Here is a 20,952-nt window from a genome sequence, read left to right on the forward strand (position 1 = left end):
AAGCAACAGCAAACAAACTGAGCAAGCCGTATTCGTGTGTGTGTGTGTGTGTGTGTGTGTATAACAATAACAAAGAAAAGGAGATTACGAATTGGAGAGGAAGCAAGAGGAGCAGGACATGGGAGGAGTTGGAGAAAGGAAAGAAAGGGGGGAAATGAAGAAATTATGATTTAATTTAAAAAGCTAAAAAAATAAGGAAGTAAATAAATAATTATGACAAAAATTCAAATATGAAATACATTGCAAAAAATAACTGAATAGAATGGAAAACTGGAAAGATCTCATTTTAAAAATTTTTTTGAAGATTTATTTTTATGTGTATACAGTGTTCTGCTTGCATGTATGTCTGCACGCCAGGAGAGGTCACCAGATCTCACTATCGATGGTTGTGAGCCACCATGTGGTTGCTGGGAATTGAACTCAGGACCAATGGAAGAGCAGTCAGTGCTCTTAACCTCTGAACTATTTCTCCAGCCCCAAGATCTCATTTTTTTTTTTTTAAAGAAAAAAATTAATCATGTGTCTGTGTGTATGTCTGTGGGTGTGTGAACATAAATGGAGTGTCTGTAGAGGTCAGAGGCATCAGATCTCCTGGAGTTGCAGACAGTTGTTGGATCCCTCTGGAGCTGGAGTTACAGGCAGCTGTGAGCCACCTCCAATGGGTCCTGGGAACCAAATCTATGTCCTCTGCAAGAGCAGTATACACCCTTAACCAGTGATCCAATCCTCCAGCCCACTTTTCCTCTTTCATTGAGTATTGCACAAACTTGGACGTATCTAAGACAGAACTGAAACACTATCTCTAGTCAGGAGGTAGAGGCTATTGAGGGTGATCAAACATTAAGACAGTGAAGGTGCCGGGTGGTGGTGGTGGTGGTGGCGGCGGCGGCGGCGGCGGCGGCGGCGGCGGCGGCGGCGGCGGCGGCGGCGCACGCCTTTAATTCTAGCACTCGGGAGGCAGAGGCAGGTGGATCTCTGTGAGTTCAAGGCCAGCCTGGTCTACAAATCGAGTTCCAGGACAGTTAGGACTGTTACGCAGAGAAACCCTGTCTCAAAACAAAACAAAACAAAACAAAAAATCAGTGAAGACTGGAATCCCTGTCACACTGTGTTGCCGATAAGCCTAGACACCTGGGACAGAAAATAAACCATCTTATTTTGAAAAGTAAGTAAATGCTAACAGGCATGGAGACTCTCCTAAGGCCATTCTAACACAGCTTCCATCCCCTCTAATGCCCACTCTCTACTCACTTCAGTATTCCATCAGTACAGCCTGAGAGCATCACATCATTGGGATTCAAATTGGGTGATCTGGCAAAAGAAGAAGCAGTCACTAAACACCAAAATCGATGCCTGGAGCCAGGTGTGGTGGATTATACCTGCCGTCCCAGCACCTGTCCTATGAAGACAAGAAGATGGCAAGTTCAAAGCCAGACTATAGACCTAGAGTCTATTTCCCAACACCTTAAGCTATACACTTTGTCTCTATATAATAGGTTTGTGATCTATAGCCATATCACTCTGAGTGCACCCAGTCTCGTCTTAATAGAATTATGTGACCAGAGTAAGCTCAGTGGTAGGATGCTTGCCTAGAAGGAACAAAGCTCTGGGCCTAGTTTTCAATAGCACAAAGGGGTAAAAAGACTTCAAAGAAGGTCCTAGAAACTTAAGTTCCGTTGAATTAATGAAGTAAGAAAGCAAGAGACAGGAAGTTTCAAGTAAGTAAGACTTTGGTAGGAGATGACAGGAAACAGGGATCACTGCCTTCAGACCCTGGACAAGACCGACCAGCATCCTTACATGTACTGGATTTTCTGTAGGAAGACACCAACAAAGAGGCACTTGGGGTTCACATGCTGCCAGATCATCTGTTTGGCTACATTCAGCAACTCGGTATCCATCTGTTGGCCAAACAGGATGACCCTGTCAACCTGTAAGATGAAAAGAGGAGGCTGAGACCAGGGAACAAGGCTTGAATAGACATGGATGAGCTCAGAGCATCAAGACATCTAAAGACTGAAGGGTTAGAATTCCGAGGGGGAAAGGAAACTGCAGCTCCTACGAGTGCTTAGGAGACACACCACTACACCCCAACTTAGGGTAGCATCAAAGAAGCCAGGACAGCAGGGACAGGAAGAAAATAAAAAGAAGTGGGAGGGGGGAGCACAGTGTTGTGAAGCTTATTCATGCCCATGAGAGATGATTGCTCATTTTGTGAGATAGTTTTATTTGGTTGGTTGGTTTTATTTTTTTGTTTTGTTTTGTTTTGTTTGAGCAAGGTCTTTCTATATAGTCTTGGCTGTCTTGGAGCTCACTATATAGACCAGGCTGGTCTTGAACTCACAGAGATCCTCCTACCTCTGCTAGAATTAAAGGTGTGTGCCACCACGCCTGGCTGTGAGTCAGTTCTTTTTTTTTTTTTTTTTTTTTTTTGGTTTTTTGAGACAGGGTTTCTTTGTGTAGCTTTGCGCCTTTCCTGGAACTCACTTGGTAGACCAGGCTGGCCTTGAACTCACAGAGATCCGCCTGCCTCTGCCTCCCAAGTGCTGGGATTAAAGGCGTGCGCCACCACCGCCCGGCCTGTGAGTCAGTTCTTAAGCTTGGCTATTTTATATTTACTGGTGTGGGCCTTGAGCATGCTAAGCTAAGTACATTCTCTACATGCCCACAGTCAACATGGCCATTTAAAACATTCAGTTCTATAAATAAAGGGCTTGTGTGCTGTGGAATTATCCTTCTGTACACTGTGAATACATATTACTCTCATTGGTTAATAAAGAGCTGACTGGCCGGTAGCCAGGTAGGAAGTACAGGTGGGACAGCCAAACTGAGAAGGCTGGGAGGAAGAAGGGCGGGGTCAGTGGAGTCACCAGGAGACACAGAGAGAGCAAGATAATGCTAGAGGACAGGTAAAGCCACGAGCCAGGTGGCAATACATAGATTAATAAAAATCGGTTAATTTAAGTTGTAAGAGCTAGTTAGTAATAAGCCTGAGCTATCGGCCAAACATTTATAATTTATGTTAAGTTCCTGAGTGGTTATTTGGGAGCAGCTGTTGGCAGAGGAAAACTCCGCCTTCACTTATGGGTATAGTTCAAGGGGAAGCACTTGCCGTGACCTCAACTCTCAACACTACAATATGTCTATTATATTTAAGACAACGGTAATACATTCTCAAAATGCATTGCCTTCTAATTATCTTATTACATTCCACTATTACCTCGGTGCTGTGGAAATACAATGCAGTGACAAGCTGCTGAGTATTTCTGCCCAGCTCTATATCTAGTGACATAATGTAGGCAGCTTGAGGGCTGTCAAACAATTCACACTATGGAAACTACCAAGCGTTATTAAAGAAACACTCTCATTTTTCATTTATCGTTAACTGCACAACCCTGTCTGGGGGACTACACTGAGCAGTGAGCTGATAAGAACACTGCAAAGTAGGAAAGGTCACGATGAAGGGTCAAGAAATGAGAAGCAGCTAGGCACATCTGGAACCTCTGGGACCCCAGCACTTGGGAGGTGGAGGCAGGAGAACAGGCGTGGAAGGCCAGCCTCTACTACAGGAGACCACACACAGGAAGGACAGGCTGTGGAGGAAATGCCAGCAGGGAGCGTTTCATAGGAACTGAGTAGGACTCACAGGGGTCCTTTGGACAGCCAGGGACAGCAGGTGTTTCCCAAAAGTGTCCAGGGACCAATCACCATTTTCTTCCAACTCCTGACGGAAAGAAACTTGGGTTAGAAGGTTGTGCCTGAGGTAGAGCATAGATGCTCTGCCCTGGATGCAGTTTGATGGTATTCCCTACGGGCTCGTGTGTTGAAATCTGATCCCACTGTGAGATAGAAAGAGGGGACCACGGACCACCGTATTGATAGGCGAGGCATAGTGAGATGTCCTTAGCTATTAGGAACATACTCTCCACGAGTCTGAGGTTCTGCGAAAATAAGCTGTAAACACTTGAGCCTGAAATTACTCTCTAGCTTGTTTCAGGGTGCAACCCTTTCCTTCCACGTGTATTTTCCACACCCCACCTGCCATGAGACCCTCACCAGAGTCAGCCAATGCCAGTGCCACGCCCTCAAGCCTCGAGAACTGTGATCAAGATAAACATCTTCCCTTTATAAAGTTAGCCTGCCTCCAGCATTTCATTATGACAATGAAAGGCTAATATAACTAAAAAATAAAATAAAATAAAATAAAAACAGTGTCAATTTATTTGAGAAATCTTCAAAGTTATGTATGTCTGTACTTCTTTTGTATTTTTTATTAATTTTATTATTTTTTTTCCTTTTTCTTTCCTGAGGCAGGGTCTCTCTCTATGTAGTCCTGACTAGTCTGGAACTCACTATGTAGGTCAGGCTGACATGGAACTCACAGAGATCCGCCTGCCTCTGCTTCTCAAGTGCTGGGATTAAAGGTATGGGCCACCATGCCCAACATATATGCTTCTTTAAAAAAAAAGAAAAAAAGAAAAGAAAGAAAAAGAAAAACAGCTATGTATCCCAGGCTGACCTCAAACCTGCCTTTCTCCGGCCTCTGCTTCCTGAGTGCTGGGACTGCAGGTGTGCACTGTGACGCGTGGATAGTCATGCCTTTCCTATTTGAGAGGCTCCCAGCTCCTGTCCTTTAGGTATTTCGGGGGTAGTGGGGGTACACTTCTGACCTGGACTTGGGCCTGGAGTTTGATGGCAGTCTTCAGGATGCCTTCATCGGTCTCAAGGACCGGTATCTTCACAGCTCCTCCTCCACACAACCAAACCGTCACCTGCTCCGCCCGAGCTGCCATCATTCCGATCAACAGCAGCACGTAGTTCAGGGGAGGCTGACAGAAAGAAGCTCCGTCGGGAAGTCAAACTTTAGAACCCACCCTCGCCTGCCTAGCCCTGGAGGCCAAACTCTCGGTTTGGAGTAATGGGGAGAAGGGCTGTGGGTCTCTCTGGAGGGGTCACCTTCAGCAGCCATCTGGGAAAACCGGACTTGGGGGGAGCAGGAAGCCGTCTGAATCCCTGCCCAAGTCAATACCGGGACACAGCACGGTGGGTCGGAGATACACTTGGGACAGACATTTAGCGGTCATTCTTAGCCAGCCAAACTCGAAACGTTAGTATTATGATGCATACGCAAGACTGACTAAAATTATCCCAGGGAAACAACAACTTGGAAGCAAATCCACACCACTTCTTTCAGCTTCTGTGGCGGCTCTCAGAGAACCAGAGAGACACGAAGTCCTCTCGAGACCCTACCTACACCCTGCCAGCCCCTTGGAAGAGGTTCTTCTATTCCTTTACCCCTCGTGAGTGACTCTTGGGGCAGAGCCTGTTGGCGTTTACATCTGTGAGATAGACCAAGAGGGTCCGGCCTGGCATGGGGGGCAGGTTGTGCTTCGCAGAGAGGTTGACAGCCGTTTCCAGGGCCTGGCGATACCGCTCCAGCAACTCAACATCACAGTTCCACTGTCTGCAGCAAGAAAAGACAGACACGGGGGGTGGGGGTGGGTGGGTGGGGGCTCAGAAGCTCGTCCGTCTGCAGCTCTGAAGCAGCTGGAAAGACAAAAATGTGCCACTCCCATCCATTCTCCCCCTCCTCCAGCACTGCCCCCCCCAAACCCCCACACCCCCAGGCTGCCATAGAGGCTTTCCTTTTCTCCACAGGGACTCAGAGGCAGTGCCCAAAGAAACTGCCTGCCATGCTCATCTGCACTTGCTTCAAGAGGCAGGGCTTAACAGCTACAAGTCTGTTTAGGGGCTATGCATTTCTCAACACCATTCTGTTATTGTGTGTGGATGAGTGTTTTTGCCTACACGTACGTCTGTGCACCACCTATGTGCAAAGCCTGCAGAGGCCAGAAGATGGTGTTGGATCCCCTGAGAATGGAGTTAAAGACAGCTGTGAGCTACCACACAGTGTGTGGGGGGGGGGGGGCAGGGGGGGATTAGAACTCAGATTTTCTGAAAAGCATCCAGTGTTTCCTTTAAATTTTTTATTTATAGGTTTGGTTTTGTTGTTGTTGTTTTCCTTTTATTAAAAATAGATTATTTTCTTCTCTAATATGTCCTGATTATGGTTTCCCTTCCCTCTACTCTTTCCATGTCCTCTCCACCTCCCGTCCCATCCAGATCCACTCCCGTTCTGTCTATTAAAGGACAGGCTTCTAAGAGATAATAATAAAATAAAATATAAGATAAAGCAAGAACTATCACATCAAAGTTGGACAAGACAAACCAACAGAAGGAAAAGAGCTGAAAAAAGGGTGTAAGAATCATAGACACACTCATCCGCATACTCAGGAATCCCTAAAAACACTAAACTAGAAGCCATAAAGTACACACGGAGGACCTGGCGCAGACCCATGCAGGCCCTGTGCATGCTGCCACGGTCTCTGTGAGTTTATGTGAGCTTTAATTACGCTGACTTAGAAGACCTTGTTTTCTTGGTGTCCTCCATCCTCTCTGGCTCTTACACTCTTTCTGCTTCCTTTTCTGCGGGGTTCCCTGAGCTCTGAGGGGTGGGATTTGCATCTGTTGTTCTTAACCACTTCGCCATCCATCGCTCTAGCCAGAGGGGCTTTATTTTTGAGATAAGGTCTCACATAGACCAGGCTACCTTCACATTGCTGATCCTCAGGCCTCCACCTCCCAAAGGATATAGCAGATAAGGGAATCACTTTTTAGATTTCCAGCTAATAAATACAACAGAATGACAGAAAACTCATCCTCCAATTGCCAATAATACAATCTGGCTAAGGCAAAAATCATCAATGAATGCCATCCATTGAACTAAGGAGTTTAGGCTAAGCATGCTGGCACACAACTGTAATGTCAGCACTGAGGAGTCTGAGACAGGAGGATCTCACATTTGAGAACAGCTGGATTCAAGGTCAGCCTAGGCTACAGCAAGAGACTTTGTCTCGGGCTAGAGAGATGGCTCAATGATTAAGAGTGTCTACTGCTCTTAGACAAGTTCAAGGCCCTGACTCCCCACACCCCACAATCAGGCGGTTGACACCCAATTATCACTCAGCCTGCAGCAAGAGATGCCACACACATTCACAGACCCCACCGGAACCAATGAAATAATCTCAAGCAACGAAGTGGAAGCTGGAGAAGTCTGGGTTTCATAATTTTCACAGAACAAAGTTAAATATAAGGGCTAAAGACTGGGTTTTGGTGTAAAAGTGACGAGAACCAAATAGGTGTGCAGCCCTGAGTGATTGACAAGCGCATCTCTGGAGGGTAACGGATGGCTGGTTCCCAGATGGAGCTCCTTTGTCCCGCCTCTCTCCCTGCTGGAGAGCACTTACCTGGCCTTGTGCAGCCTCAGCTTCTCCCACTTGAGCTGTTCGTACATCACAGGTATAGTCATGGCCACCCGGAGCTGCCGACGCGTCAGGGTGCACAGGCGCCTCCGGTGGGCAGGCCTCTTGATATTTTTTGAGTTTCTGATCATTATCCGCCTCATCAATGTTGTATTGGAAGGGAAGGGCAATGCTGTGTGGTAACAGGAAAATATCCAAGTCAGGCAACGTCTATTACCTTCGTCTTCTAAACCCCTATCCTTCGGGTGGGCAGGGGTCTGGGCAGTGGTTCCCCCACACCCTAAGTCTGCAAAGCAAGAGGCTGAAATTATCTGAGTTTTGTCTCATTTACACTTGAGAGGCAAACAGGAATCAGAAGAGAAAGAATTACCGTTTTTTCTGAGTTGAGCCTCAAGTTTATCGATAGAATCATGAGCATTAAGGAATCTGAAGGGAAACTGCCGACTGTGAATCACAGATTTCTGAAAAACAAGGAAGAATTGTGAGCAGAGGACCAGGAAAGAAGAGGGTCATGGGGTCTACAGGACCAGGGAAATGAAGCAGTAACTCTACCAGGCTTGGAGGACGGAAAAGAGAAAAAAATAGATTTCAAGAAGAAACAGAGGAGGAAAGGGAAGAAAGATATGAAAAGAGGTTAAAAGAGGATGTAACAGGAGCCCCATTTCTTTCTTTCCATTTTTTTTAATTAAAAAAAATATTTTATGTGTATGGGTGTTTTGCCTAAACATGTGTGTTTAGGTGTATATGTACACCATATGTATATGCCCAGTACCTACAGAGGCAAGAAGAGGGCACCAGAACCCCTCAAAATGGAGTTACAGACGGTTGTGAGCCATTGGTGCTGGGAATCAAATCCAGGTCCTCTGGAAGAGCAGCTGGTGTTCGTACCCTCTTCCAGCCACCTATCCCCCAGAGCCCAACTTTTTTATACCACACTGCTCCTGAAGTGAGTTAATTTATAGAGGAGGATCTTTCTGTATGTATGTTTTTTTTTTTAAGATTTATTCATTTATTATGTATAAAGCGTGAATGACTGCAGTCCAGAAGAGGGCACCCGATCTCATTACAGATGGTTGTGAGCCACCATGTGGTTGCTGGGAACTGAACTCAGGACCTCTGGAAGAGCAGTCAGTGCTCTTAACCTCTGAGCCATCTCTCCAGCCCCTTTCTGTATGTTTTTGAGTTTACAAAGTAAACGTAAAAGTTATTACTCTCTATTGTAATTTCTGAAAGATTGACCCCAAGACCTGTCCTTCCCAGCACATCTGTGTTTCCAGACCTCTTACATCTCACACAGAAATCAGCTGTTAGCTGAGACCGTTCTCAGCCATGTGGAAGAGCTGGCCACCAGGGATGCAGCATCTCCTGACCAGCATCCGGTTGCCAAGCCACACACTCCCCACTGATCACACTCACCTCATGCTGGAGTCTCTGAAGAACAAGTTCATGGTGGCGGGCACTGATCCCAGTCCGCAGCAGGTTACACAGGTTCCGGAGCATGGCCATGAAGGGGAGTTTCCCATTGTCTTCAGACGTGGGGGACAGGACAACGTGAGTGAGTGACAGGCACAGAGTTGCAGCCCACAGCAGAAAACACAGAGCCTCACAGAAGCTCAAATGGGAGATTGCAGTACGTTCTACTCAAAATGTTCTAGAGATCCAGGAATACAACACAAGGATTGGCCTGGACTGGAGAGTAGAATCTATATAACTCTGCTTATGGGACAGGTGTTTCAATAACAACTTATGTCACTATCTGTTGGCTTCAGTTGTGATTCAAATGGTAGAACGCATGCCTCTTTTTCCATCCACTTGATGCAAGGTGAGAACTGACTACAGCAAACTGTCCTCTGACCTTCCACACAGTGCCCTCCCCCCGCCCAAGCAAATAGATAGTGTAGTTTCTTTTTCTTTTTTTTCAAAACCGGGTCTCCCTGTTTAGTCCTGGTTGTCCTGGAACTCACTCTATAGACCAGGCTGGCCTCAAACTCAGAGATTCACCTGCCTCGGCCTCCTGAGTTCTGGGATTGAAGGTGTATACCATTTCTTTTCTTTTAAAAAGATATGTCTGTGTGGGGAGTGTATACCACTTGTTTGCACACAGAGGCCAGAAGAGGATACAGTATCCCCTGGAGCTGGAGTTACAGGTGGCTGGCTGTAAGCCACCTGATGTGGGTGCTTCGAACTGAACTCAGGTCCTCTACAGAGGAAATCATGTACACACAGGTTACTTTATACAGACAGAGCAGGTTGTGTTTCTGTATTTAGGAATATAACAAAGAAATAAGGGCCATGAATTTGAGAGACAGCAAGGGGTGAGTACATGGAAAGATTTGGAGCAAGGAAAGGGAAAGGGGGAAACCCTGCAATTATATTTTAATTTCAAAAAATAAACATTACTTATAAAAAAAAAAAAGGAAAACAGTTGTTTGGTTATGGACCTAAGTCAGTGGGATTATAGTGTGAGTGAGCACCATATCCAGCTCGACCAGTGTTCTGTCCTTGGTGAACACTCGAGGTGACCACACGTGGAGACAAAATCTCAGCACTGGGGAGCCTGAAGAATCAAGATTTCCAGTTTGAGACGAGCCTGGATTACACAGGTAGACATTCTCAAAAAGGGAGGGGAGAAGAAGAGAATGAAAATACGCGCCTTTAGGGCTAGGTGCATGCCTCCAGTCTCAGTAGGGGGAAAACTATGACCGCCTCGACAATATAAAGAAACTCTAACGCAAAATAAAAAAGTAGAGCGGGAGTTAGCACTGGCTGCTCTTCCAGAGGATCTGGGTTCAATTCCCAGCACCCACAATGGCTCACAACCATCTGTAACTCCGGTCCAAGGAGATCCAATGCCTTCTTCTGAGATTTTCAGGCCCCAAGCACAAATGTGGTTCACAGATATACATGCAAGCAAAACATCCACTGTAATGGTTTGAATAAGTACAGCCCCCACAGACTCATATCTTTGAATGCTGTTTGAAAGGATTGTAAGGATTAAGGGGAGTGGCCTTGTTCAAGAAAGTGTGTCAGTAGGAGTGGACCTTGAAGTTTTCAAAAGCCCATGCCAGGTCCAGTCTCTCTCTCTCTCTCCTCCTCCTCCTTCTCCTCCTCCTCCCTCCCTCCCTCCCTCCCTCTCTCTGCCTGCAGATCAGGATGTACCTCACAACTACTGCTCCAGCTATGCATGCCGCCAGGCTCTCCTCCGCGATGATAATGGACTAAACCTCTACAACTTTAAGCAAGTCCCCAATTAAATGCTTTATTTTATAAGAGTTGCCTCGGTCATGATGTCTCTTCACAGCAACAGAACAGTAACTAAGACATCTATCTATACATATAAAATAAGTAAATAAAATTAAAATTTGAAAAAAGAAACTAACCATAGGGGATTTAGTCTATGGGTATTAGTCTCAAACAAGGTAAATGTCACAATTTAAATTTTCAGGGTTAGTGATTCTCAGCCGAAAGGAGGAAGTAAAGACATGCATATAGAGTCAGCCCAACGCCACATCCTTCTTAGTTATTTGTTTGTGCTGTTTGCTTGAGACAGGCTCTCCAGGCTGATCTCAAAGTAGTCAACCTCTTGCCCCAGCTTCCCAAGCATTATAAGTGTGCATCGCCACACCTAACCACATCCAAGCCCCTTCATCACTATATCTTAACTTGTGAATTGGTGACAAGGCTGTCAGATGGGGGTGGGCATTTAATTCCGAGGTAATTCTGATACACACATCACCAGAGACACCCACAGAGAGAATAATAAGTAGCCAGGCAATTCAGGCTGCCCTGGGTATAGTAGATAACTGCCAGCAAAGGACATTTGGGCTTCTCAAGTTCCAAAACTGGATGTCTAGAAAATTCCATTAAGGTCTAAAGTTATATACATTTTAACAAAGAGAAATTTCCAAAGACAAGAGATGAAGCAAAGGGAAAAGTATATAATGGAGCCTTTCTTTTTCTTCTTAAAATCATTCATTTATTTTATGTGTATGGGTGTTCTGCCTGCATGTATGTCTGTGAACCACAGGCATGCCTGGTCCTGTGGAGGCTGGAAGAGAATATGAGATCCTCTAGAACTGGAATTACAGATGGTTGTGAGCCACCATGTGGGTGCTGGGAATCAAACCCAGCCCCTCTTGAAGAGCAACCCATGTTTTTAGCCACTAAGCCATCTTCCAGACCCTCAAAAAGGACTGAAGAGAGTGAGTCCAGTTAATAGTGAGGACAGCTCTTGTAGAGGAACTCCTATAACTCGACTCTAGGGTATCCAATGCCCGATTCTGGTCTCTGGGGACACCTGCACTCACATGCACATATGCACAATAAAATAAACCCTTTTAAAAAAAGAAAGCATGACAGAGCCTTTAAAAGTTAAAAATATTCAACAAAGGAAGAAAGAAAAGACTGGTAATTTGGTCTTCCCCAATATGAATTTTTTTTCCCTCTTTTATCAGTATTGGGAAATAATTAAAATTTCCAGGTCCTACATGAATTTCTACAGAAGTTCTAACACCTCATGATCTAATCCTACCTCATTTGGAATAAATTACAGATATATTGATACAGGTACAAACAGGGAAAAGGTACCGCTTTTTTTGTCCCGCGTTTCTGAAGACTTGTGTATCATCTAAGTACATCTGGAATAATGATCAACCTAAGACATCAACACTATTTAAAGCGAGTTCCACCGCCCACAGCGGTATGGTAAATAGCAAACGTCACAATTCCCATCATTTTTCGTTATGTAAGTTAACTTGCAAAACAACTGCTCCATTTTGTGGAAATCTCCAACACGTGAACGGGGAAGACCGGAAAGGACCACGGTGGTCAGGGCCACCTACCTATGAGTTCCTCCCAGACAGAAGCCTTGTTCCCCCGCAAGCTCAGCTCCCGCTCCCAGGTCTCTGGCCTTCGGAGCTTCATCCGCTGCCCAGCTCGGCTAGAATCCCACGGCCCAGGGAGGTGACTCCGAGAAAAGAGCTCTAGGGTGGCTGGGTACCTAGGAGAGGGAAGAAAGCACCTATCGTTCCAAAGCTAACCGAAGTAGAAATGAGCCAAAGTTCGGCTCACACCGTGGTCTGCCAAAAACTGCCACAGTGAGAGCCGAGGATGAACCGGGACGGTCACGGCAATGGAATGTGCTTGAGATCCAGTGTCTCACCTGTAGCCCAGCAGGGCCTGGACGTGCTGGGCAGGCTCATGGATGTGCAATTGCTCTACCAACTTCTTCAGAGTGAACCTTGGCGGACTTTTTTTCGCTGGCGCCGCGTTGTAAGCTGCTTCAAACTGTGGAAACAGCCCCGAGCACCCCAGAGTTCATTTCATCCACGATCAACGGGGTATCAGAAATAAAAGCATATGCCTGCCATACAGATCAGGAAGTAAAGCGTAAAGCGAGCCTATACCATTGAGGCAATTTCATTCTCTAAAACCGATTTGGACCAAGGATAGCAACAGCAGGGGAAACCCTGCAGGAAGGAAGGGGGGCCCAAGGACAGAGCTGCAGGTACACACTGCAGCATCAACACTGCAGCTACACACTGCAGCATCAACACTGCAGCATCAACACTCCTACAGCCCCAGCAACCAGGAAGGCTAAGGCAAAAGAACTACACAACAGGTCCCATGCATGCAAGGCAGCATGGGCAGCATGGACGACGAGCTCAAAACAGAAATAGAAGTTAACAGTTCTTTGGGTTCCAAAAGATAATAAAGGGGGGAAAAAGACAACAGCTTTCTGGGAGTCCCTGTGTTTCATTTATATAAGATTAAACTATCAGGGGTTATCATTGGCTTATTTAAAAAAGAAAGAAAGAAAAAAGAAAAGAACAGAGAACACCCTATTCTCTCAGACAAGGAAAAAGAAGGCAACTCTTATCTGTATCATAAGCCTATAACAGTGGCAGCATCGTTTGTTTTGAAAACCCTCTGTGAGGGGCTGGAGAGATGGCTCAGTGGTTAAGAGCACTGGCTGCTCTTCCAGAGGACCCGGGCTCAGTTCCCAGCAACCACATGGTGACTCACAAATGTCATTAATTCTAAACCCAAGGGATTTTAGGGGCCCTCTCCTGGCTTCTAAGAGCACTAGGCAGATATGTGGTACCCAGACGCAACACAGGTACCATAAAACAAATAAAATAAAATTAAAAAAAAACTTTATATGGCGTGTGGAGATACTTTTATAACATTTTAAAATTCATTTATCCGACTGGATATGTCATCTGTCAACAAGGCATAACACCAAGAACAACAGAGATTTTAAAAAGATCCTGCCGGGCGGTGGTGGCGCACGCCTTTAATCCCAGCACTTGGGAGGCAGAGCCAGTTGGATCTCTGTGAGTTCGAGGCCAGCCTGGGCTACCAAGTGAGTTCCAGGAGAGGCGCAAAGCTACACAGAGAAACCCTGTCTCGAAAAACCAAATAAATAAATAAATAAATAAATAAATAAATAAAGTAAAGATCCCATCCTTTTACCCTCTGAACCAAACCACATAATGACACCTGAGATTGCCCAGGTAAAGACAAGTAAATGTCTACCACACTGGCTACTGGAATTTTTAAAAATTAATTTCTAAATATAAAAATAAAAAAATTAATAATTTTTAAATTAATTTTAGAAATTTTTAAATTAATTTCTAAATCAGAAGGGATTGTGCACACATACAGACAACCCCCAAGCAAGTGACTCACCATAATCTGTTCGTTTTTAAGGGGCCAAAGGCTCTTTGGAAAACATCTCCCTCGCTCTGAAAATGGTTGTTCTGTTTTCTACGGGGACAAGAGAAATGTCTTCAGACAGGGAAACAGAAGTTGCCCCTGGAGATTCCCGTTCCAGGAGCCCTGAAAGAATATCTCTGCCCATTAGGTGGGGAGTCCACAGGGGGTGACCCTGTTCTCTCCCGCCCCAGCTCCACGCCGGTCACCTGGACCTCTCTGGCTCCCCTGTTCTCTGATGTACGAACATGTCAGATACTTCAGCGTTGGTGCCCCGAAGCTCACCATGTTCCCATATCCCTCCCTTCCCAGAGAAAAGGCGCTGTGAACGCAGGCCCAGGGCTGAGGCAAGGACTGACTTGGGGTCGGGGTGGCCGGCGAGGACATTTCTTGGCTCGGTGTTTCCGTGGATTGTACTTAGCTAGCTGGTACTCATCAAACTGGGCAAATTTGTCGGTCATGGCAGCGCGGAGGCAGGCAGGCAGGGGCACCAGCTTCTTCTCATCTCCTTCTGCCAGGCTCTGTGGAGGAAAGAGGGGATCAGCAGAAGAGAGACCCGACCTCCCACCCCTAACACACACACACACACACACACACACACACACACACACACACACACACACACACACACGCCCCAGGACCCTAGAGTTACACAGAAAAGAATAGGGAACTATTTCCCACATTTCCGTGAACAAGGCCAGTCAGCGATCCTCTCTGAGCTCAATGTCATCATTATAAAGGATGTCCAGAATAAGGTCAATTTTTTTTTTCCCTCAAACTTTGGTCCAGCCCTTGTCTATTTTATTAGTCCACTCGGCTCTTACAGAGAAAACATGTTCCCTCTGGGCACTTGGATGGAAGAAGACCGAGGAAGAGGCTACTCTCTCTGAAAAATCTCCTCAGCGAACAAAGGAAACAATAAGCAAAACAAACAAACAAGCGAAGACCGTGAAGGTCAAAGTGCAGGGTACTAGACACCATACCTGATAGAACTCGGCTACTTGGATCCAGTCGGAGGGCAGGTGAACAATGGCCGAGTAATACCGTCGCACATGGGGGCGGCAGGCCGGCAGGAAGGCAGCTATAGCCAAAACTGCATTGGCTAATTCCCGGATGTTAAGCTGCTGCCTAGCATACAGAGATGCCTAGGGTGGAGGGTGAGAAGGTTGGCATGCTGTCACTTATCTCATAGCTCCATGCCCTTGCTCATTGACTCTGTCAGTATAAAACCAAAGCTTTCCTGAGCACCCCACAACACCCACAAAATATAAAGTGCAAGCATCGTCTCAGTCTACTGACCATCTTCTAAGTCAACCAGACTTTGTTTGGAAGATCCTTCATGCCCGCATCTATCAAAAACTTACCAATTGCAACAGAGATGTGTTGTAAAGAAGTTGAGAAATAACAAGCTGATAACTAGTTACGATCTTCCTGAAGGCAGTTTCTGAAGTCTTTTTGGTGACTTTCAGCCTCAGAATTATGCTAAATTATATTAAGTCAGATACTCACTATCTATCAAGATTATTTCTAAGTAAAAGTACTATAACTTTAAAAAAAAAAAAAGCTTACCCAGGGTTCAAAATGCTGATTAAACCTGTTGTCTTCCAAAGCCCCATAAAAACATTTCCGCCCTAGATCAGACTGGCCCATGGGCATGGCTGGGGGAGATTTGTCTTAATTTCTAATTGGTGAAGGAGGGCCCACCCACTATGGGTGGCACTATCCCTAGACAGGATCCTGGACTGTATAAGAAAGCTAGTTAAAGAGTTGGAATTGGTATAAATACTTTTGAATTATGGTTGATCAGCATCTGAAATTTTAAATCTTGGTGCAAAAATACACAATAAAAGTGCTTGTACGTGTACACTGAAATGGCACGTGTGTTCATAACAACATTATTTGTGATGGCCTAGAAGTACAAATAATTCACTACTGAAGTGTAGCATAGATAAGCTGTGGTATAGAGTCTACCTTACAACAACAGCAAGCTTCAGCTGTAAGCAACACTGTGAATCAACGTCACAATGTTGGCAAAATATTGCCCTCCTTCCCCAGAAAAGCCCACAGTATAATTCTCTCTCTCTGACACTGAGAATCAGTGTTTGAAGTGAGTATACTAATTGGCCCCATCCCTTTCCCCCAAGCAAGGAGGATCCAACTCAGGGCTGCTTTTTCCTTACTGGGCCACTTCTCTAAGGGCAGTGGCTGTTTTTACTGAAGGAGGAAGTGACAGGGACTGGGTCTGCAGGAGGTTCTGGGAGAGACTGTGGTGAGGTTCTGTCTCAGGAACTAATTAGCCAGATTAAACAACTGTGTTCCTTTTGTGACAATCCTTTGAGCTCTATGTATACATATACATATGCATATTCTTGTTACATTAAATAAAAGTAAAAATGTAAATAAAAAAAGAAGAGAAAGAAAGCTAAGCATCATCATGCCTGTATAAGCTAGCAAGCAGTCTTCTTCCATGGTTCCTACCTCAAGTTCCTGCACTAACCTTCCTCAGTGATGGATTGTGACCTGGAAGTATAAGAAAAAAATCCCTTTCCCTCCCTAAGTTGCTTTTGGTTAGAGTGACTTATCACAGCAACAGAATGAACCTAGAACATGCCTCTTCTCTGCTTCTGAAACACCCATTATCAACTCCACACACGATATTTGGGGAAGTGTTTTACTGTCTTGGAACCAGATCCAAGTTTCATCATGTTAACAAGACTCCCACAGCCTAGCACTGTGCATTTAGCTTGTACAAACCCAATCCTAGTATACCTCCCCCCATCTCACCGTTCTCCACTCCACAGAACCCCGGGGATTAGGTCCCAGACTCACTCAGACATCTTGCTCCCTTCCTGAGCAAACATGCTTTCCACCCCTACAAGGAGCCAGTTACCAGCTCTTCATATCATAACCGCACTAATATCTCCCAGCTTCCCTCTTCTCCCCATTCCTTCATACCACAATACCTTCAGGATGAACTCAGGTTCCAAGGGGGCCAGCTCACTACAGACTTCAAGGATGGATGCCCGGGTACGGTCAGATGCATCTTTTACATTTATATGTGAGGCCAGGGCAGAGCACAGTAAGGTCAAGAGAGCCATCTAAGAATTGGGCAACACAGAAGAAAGGGGGAGCAAATAAGGATCTACACAGAACAGACCAACATGTGCAATCAAGGACAGAGGGGCTGGAGGAATGAATGCCTCCGTGGTTAAGAGCACTGGCTGCCCTTGCAGAGGACCCAGGTTTAGTTCCTAGGACCCACATGGTGGCTCATGACTTCCTTTAACTTCAGCTCCAGAGGATGCAACGTTTTTTTAGGGGGAAGAGGCAGAGTCTCCGTTTGTAGCCCTCGCTAGAACTCAGTATTATAGACGAGGCTGGCTTCAAATTCCCAGAGATCCATCTGCTTCTGCCTCCCATGCACTAGGACTGAAAGTTGTGTGCCACCATATGGAGAGGGATCTGAGATCCTTTCTGACCTCCACAAGCACAAGACACACTGAATGTCTACACAAACAGACAAATACTCAATAGGCATTAAAAACAAAAACACAGAAAGAATGGACTCCAGGTTCAGAGAGATGTCTGTTCAACTGACAGGTTGGACAAATGAATTAAGAAGTAGGAAACAGGGGCTGGAGAGATGGCTCAGAGGTTAAGAGCACTGGCTGCTCTTCCAGAGGACCTGAGTTCAATTCCCAGCACCCACATGGTGACTCACAACCATCTGTAATGAGATCTGCGCCCTCTTCTGTGTACATAATAAATGAATAAATTAAAAAAAAATAAAAGAAGAAGAAGAAGAAATAGGGAACAGCCGGACGGTGGTGGCGCACGCATTTAATCCCAGCACTCGGGAGGCAGAGCCAGGCGGATCTCTGTGAGTTTGAGGCCAGCCTGGTCTACAGAGTGAGATCCAGGGCAGGCACCAAAACTACATGGAGAAACCCTGTCTCAAAAAAAAAAAAAACAAAAAAAAAACAAAAAAAAAACCACAACACAACAAAACAAACAAACAAAAAATAAATAGGAAATAAGAACAGGATCATGTCCCCTCTGCCACCTTCCTAGGGAGAAGCCCTGGTTCCGGTCTCCATCCTCACCATTCCCTCGACCACCAATGTCCCAGGTTTTACCTTCTTTTCCTGGAGGACCCGGTCAGTGGTTTCGGGATAAGATTCCGAGTCTCCAGATGTGAGTTTCAGGACGGGTGCATCCAGCTCCTCTTCCTCTCCCAGGCTTAGACTATAGAGAGGCATTTGGACTTGTCCTCTCTCTTTCTCTTCCTGCACTTTCTTGTCTTCTGAGAAGTGCCACTGACCCTAGAAACAGTGGCAGTTAGAAATCACACCGTGTGCTCATAGCCCTCAAAGTGGGATTGGAAGTGTCTCCCAGAGACAGGGAAGGTCCACATCTCTAAACTAATAACCCCCCTGCCTTCACCCCTACACGGGTCAGCCCTGTCTCTAGCCTGGTACTCTTTTTCACACTGACTTACTCTATGCAGGCTTCTAAGATTTTTGTCCAGATGCTCTGCACTTTTCCTTGCTGGTACCATGTTTGGGGCGGGGGTGGGAGGGAGCATGCAGGGCACAACAGGTGACGGTTGAGGTTCAGTGTGTCGCCCCGCCAGGAGGCAACCCTCTGGGGGATAATTCTTGGGTAGGCAAGGCCCCCCTGAGACCACAGGCCCCGGAATGTCTTTTGCTTCTGCTCTGCCTTTGCATGCTTGCTGTTGCTATCTCTGATATCTGACATGGTTGAAATGGGTGTGGGGAGACTCCCCACTGCCTGTAAGGTAATGTGTTTATCTCATGGAAACATCCCATTCTGAACCGCAATGGTCACCTGTGGCTCCGCCCCCTCCCCTATACACACACACACACACACACACACACACACACACACACACACACACACACACACATGGCTACCAGCACTTCCACACTGCCATCACATGACTGCCAGTCTGGGAGCCCAAGGTCTCTCATATACCTTCTAAATGCAGTGCGGTGTTTTCTGAGTCAGAAGAATGTCAAGCCCCATATCAATGCCCCATAAGTAAAGAGCTTCTTCATTCACTACTACCTCCCTGATAGGACTGTTGGAAAACTCAATGGAATAATGTTATGTTTGACTCTACAAATTGCAAAGCCCTAAATCACAGTAGGGTAACAGCAGTTGCACTTTGAACCAGAACTCTGTGAAGCTTCTTTTTACCGGCTTGATTTGAAAGATGGGGAAATTAAAGCTCCAGAGGGGATATTATTAGCATTGCATAAGGCTGCATACTTCATAGTTAACAGAGACGCCATAAGATTCAGGTAAACTTTCCCCCAAGTGTTCACAGAGGAAATGTGTTCCTGTCTGCCAGTTCTGATCTACATACTAAATGTGCTTATATGGATCTGTTGAATGGATATGTGTTAGCACACAAGTATACAAGGAAGTGAGTTCTGGCATAGTAGATATACTGCGTGTGTAACCTTGGACGCACCCAGCTAACTCTGTGGTCATAATTATGCTGGCGTTCTTCCCGATCACAGGCTTTCTTAAAGACAAGGACCTAGAATCTCTGTACTAGATACTTGATAAGAATAAAGATGCCAGTGAGGACAGCCCTAAGGTAAAGACTAACTCAGAAAAGGAAATGTAGTTCAGTAGTAGAGCACCTACCCACCATGTTCATGCCTATGAGTTCAGTTCCTAGAACTGTCCAAAAGAACCAAAAGGCTGATACCAAAAATGCTGAGAGAAATTCCCTAGACACAGGTCATCAGAGAAGGAAACTAAGGCACTGAAACCTAGTGATAACAACATAACAGATTTGGCTAGAGTCAAGATCAGCATCCAAAGACAATTACCAAAGCTGCTTCTTGAACTTGAGTAGTAGCAGAGATGGATTTCGGAGCCCTGGAACAAGTTGGAAGGTCTAGATTGTCAGAGAAACACGGAACCTTCTTGGAAGGAGGCTCGGGGAACAGACAACTGCTAGTGTGCGGGCTACACACATCAGCTTGCATCTTGTGAGATACATGAAGCAAGGGGCTGGTAGATACAGTGCTCTTTACAGTGGATAGGGTAGCTAGACATCGGTTCTCCAAAGACAGGACGTCTGAGTGACTAGACATATGTCCATGCAGTTTTTCCAGGGGTTGGAGGTCAGGAAGCATAGACAGGCACCGGTTCTCCAAGGAAAGGATGTCTGGGTGGACAGATGTGTGTCCATGCAGTTTCTCCAGGGGCTGGAGGTCAGGGAGCATGGTCAGGCACCGGTTCTCCAAGGAGAGAATGTCTGGATGGACAGATGTACATCCATGTAGTTTTTCCAGGGGCTGGAGGTCAGGGAGCATGGTCAGGCATTGGTTCTCCAAGGAGAGGATGTCTGAGTGGACAGGCACACGCCCACAGAGTTTCTCCATAGCTTCAACACAACCAACATACGCCTAGAGGGAAAGAACAGGTGGTAAGTTACATTAGAAACATACCAACTCCATATTCATCTGTTTGTGCCAGTGATAGGCAAAGAACAAGCAATGTTTTTATTTCTTTTTAAAATTAGATTATGATGATTATTAATAATTATTATTGTGTGTGTGAGCATGTGTATGTATGTGTTGCAGGGAGAGGTGTATGTACAAGTTCAGGCACACATGTCACAGCATGTGTGAGGTCAGAGGACAACCCTTGGGAGTTGGTTCTTTCCTACCACCGTGGGATCAGGGAGTGAACTCAGGTGGTCAGGATCACACAGCAAAGACTTTCAGCCACTGAGCCATCTTATTGCCCCCCCCCTTTAATTCATCCAGGGTGAATTCTAAGGAAACAAGGTGGGGAAAAGGCAAAGCGTAGAGGGAAAAGAAAGCCTGGCCTGGTGGTGACCTGCCTGGAACCCCAGCTGAAGAGGAGGGCATGA

At 45.8% G+C, this 20,952-nt stretch overlaps 1 protein-coding gene across 2 annotated transcripts in view; it reads right to left on the minus strand.

Moving 5' to 3' along the window:
* The window catches only part of Tep1 (telomerase associated protein 1), a 45,811-nt gene that overhangs the window by 23,433 nt on the left and 1,426 nt on the right, over nt 1-20,952 (minus strand). For both annotated transcript variants that reach the window (XM_006994846.4, XM_076544911.1), the window contains exons 2-17: nt 19,901-20,482; nt 18,173-18,358; nt 17,000-17,134; nt 15,020-15,181; nt 14,396-14,557; nt 14,013-14,090; nt 12,484-12,608; nt 12,164-12,321; nt 8,739-8,848; nt 7,693-7,783; nt 7,308-7,494; nt 5,296-5,464; nt 4,671-4,829; nt 3,647-3,724; nt 1,801-1,931; nt 1,252-1,311 (exon numbers count right to left, since the gene is read on the minus strand). In XM_006994846.4, the coding sequence (XP_006994908.2) occupies nt 1,252-1,311; nt 1,801-1,931; nt 3,647-3,724; nt 4,671-4,829; nt 5,296-5,464; nt 7,308-7,494; nt 7,693-7,783; nt 8,739-8,848; nt 12,164-12,321; nt 12,484-12,608; nt 14,013-14,090; nt 14,396-14,557; nt 15,020-15,181; nt 17,000-17,134; nt 18,173-18,358; nt 19,901-20,458 (2,549 nt within the window). In that variant the 5' untranslated portion in view covers nt 20,459-20,482. The remainder of the gene's footprint in view (nt 1-1,251; nt 1,312-1,800; nt 1,932-3,646; nt 3,725-4,670; nt 4,830-5,295; nt 5,465-7,307; nt 7,495-7,692; nt 7,784-8,738; nt 8,849-12,163; nt 12,322-12,483; nt 12,609-14,012; nt 14,091-14,395; nt 14,558-15,019; nt 15,182-16,999; nt 17,135-18,172; nt 18,359-19,900; nt 20,483-20,952) is intronic.

The sequence above is a fragment of the Peromyscus maniculatus genome, chromosome 9 (genome assembly GCF_049852395.1).
Source record: "Peromyscus maniculatus bairdii isolate BWxNUB_F1_BW_parent chromosome 9, HU_Pman_BW_mat_3.1, whole genome shotgun sequence".
NCBI lineage: Eukaryota > Metazoa > Chordata > Mammalia > Rodentia > Cricetidae > Peromyscus > Peromyscus maniculatus.